Source organism: Chaetura pelagica, unplaced genomic scaffold, assembly GCF_000747805.2.
Source record: "Chaetura pelagica isolate M959 unplaced genomic scaffold, ChaPel_1.0 scaffold835, whole genome shotgun sequence".
Classification (NCBI taxonomy): domain Eukaryota; kingdom Metazoa; phylum Chordata; class Aves; order Apodiformes; family Apodidae; genus Chaetura; species Chaetura pelagica.
In genome coordinates this window covers 283,048-283,886 of record NW_009953220.1, presented here as the reverse complement: position 1 = coordinate 283,886, position 839 = coordinate 283,048, and the positions used below count along the sequence as shown (strand labels likewise).

Below are 839 nucleotides of genomic sequence, written 5' to 3'. Positions count from 1 at the left end.
CCCAGCCCCGGCAAGCTGGCCCCGTGCCCACGCCTGCGTCCTGCTGGCTCCACTGCCGGCCCCAGGCCCTGCTTGTTCCAGGGGGGTTTGGCCTCCACAGCCCCCCCACCTGGGGGTCTGACACTGGGTGTCTGCCCCCAGTCTGGCTGACCACACAGAACCACAGCACGCTGGTGACGGAGCGCAGTGCTGTCCCTTTCCTCCCTGTCAACCCCGAGTACTCAGCCACTCGCAACCAGGTGAGCCTTCCCCCAAACCCCCTGTCCCTCCCTTGCACCCAGACCCCTGCTCACCCCCTTTTCCACCCCTCCCCAGGGCCGGCAGAAGCTGGCCAGGTTCAATGCCAGGGAGTTTGCCACCTTGCTCATCGACATCCTTGGGGAAGCCAAGCGCCGGCAGCAAGGGAAGAGCCTGCTGAGCCCTACAGGTGAGAACTGGGGGGCAGAGGGAGAGGGGACTAGCATCCCTCCTACCCTGTGCTCAGCACCCTCCTGCCCTTCCCCAGATGCCCTTGACTACTCGCTGCGGAGCCAGAGTGACCTGGACGACCAGCACGACTACGACAGCGTTGCCTCTGACGAGGACACAGACCAGGAGCTGCTGCGCAACGCCTCCCGCAACAACCGTGCCAGGGTGAGCCCCGGGACCCTGCCCCAGACCCACCTCCCCCCACCTCCTGGATCCCAGCACTGAGCCCCTCTCCCCACAGAGCATGGACTCCTCCGACCTCTCCGATGGCCCCATCACACTGCAGGAGTACCTGGAGGTGAAGAAGGCTCTGGCTGCCTCCGAGGCCAAGGTGCAGCAGCTGATGAAGGTGGACAACAGCCTTAGCGACG

At 65.7% G+C, this 839-nt stretch overlaps 1 protein-coding gene across 1 annotated transcript in view; it reads left to right on the top strand.

Moving 5' to 3' along the window:
• Window positions 1-141: 141 nt before the first annotated feature.
• LOC104388866 (ARF GTPase-activating protein GIT1-like) overlaps window positions 142-839 on the top strand; it is a gene marked incomplete at its 5' end in the record, with an annotated part of 5,922 nt that continues 5,224 nt past the window's right edge. The window contains 4 exons of the mRNA XM_009997790.1: window positions 142-239; window positions 316-427; window positions 506-633; window positions 710-833. Coding sequence (XP_009996092.1) covers window positions 142-239; window positions 316-427; window positions 506-633; window positions 710-833 — 462 coding nt within the window. The remainder of the gene's footprint in view (window positions 240-315; window positions 428-505; window positions 634-709; window positions 834-839) is intronic.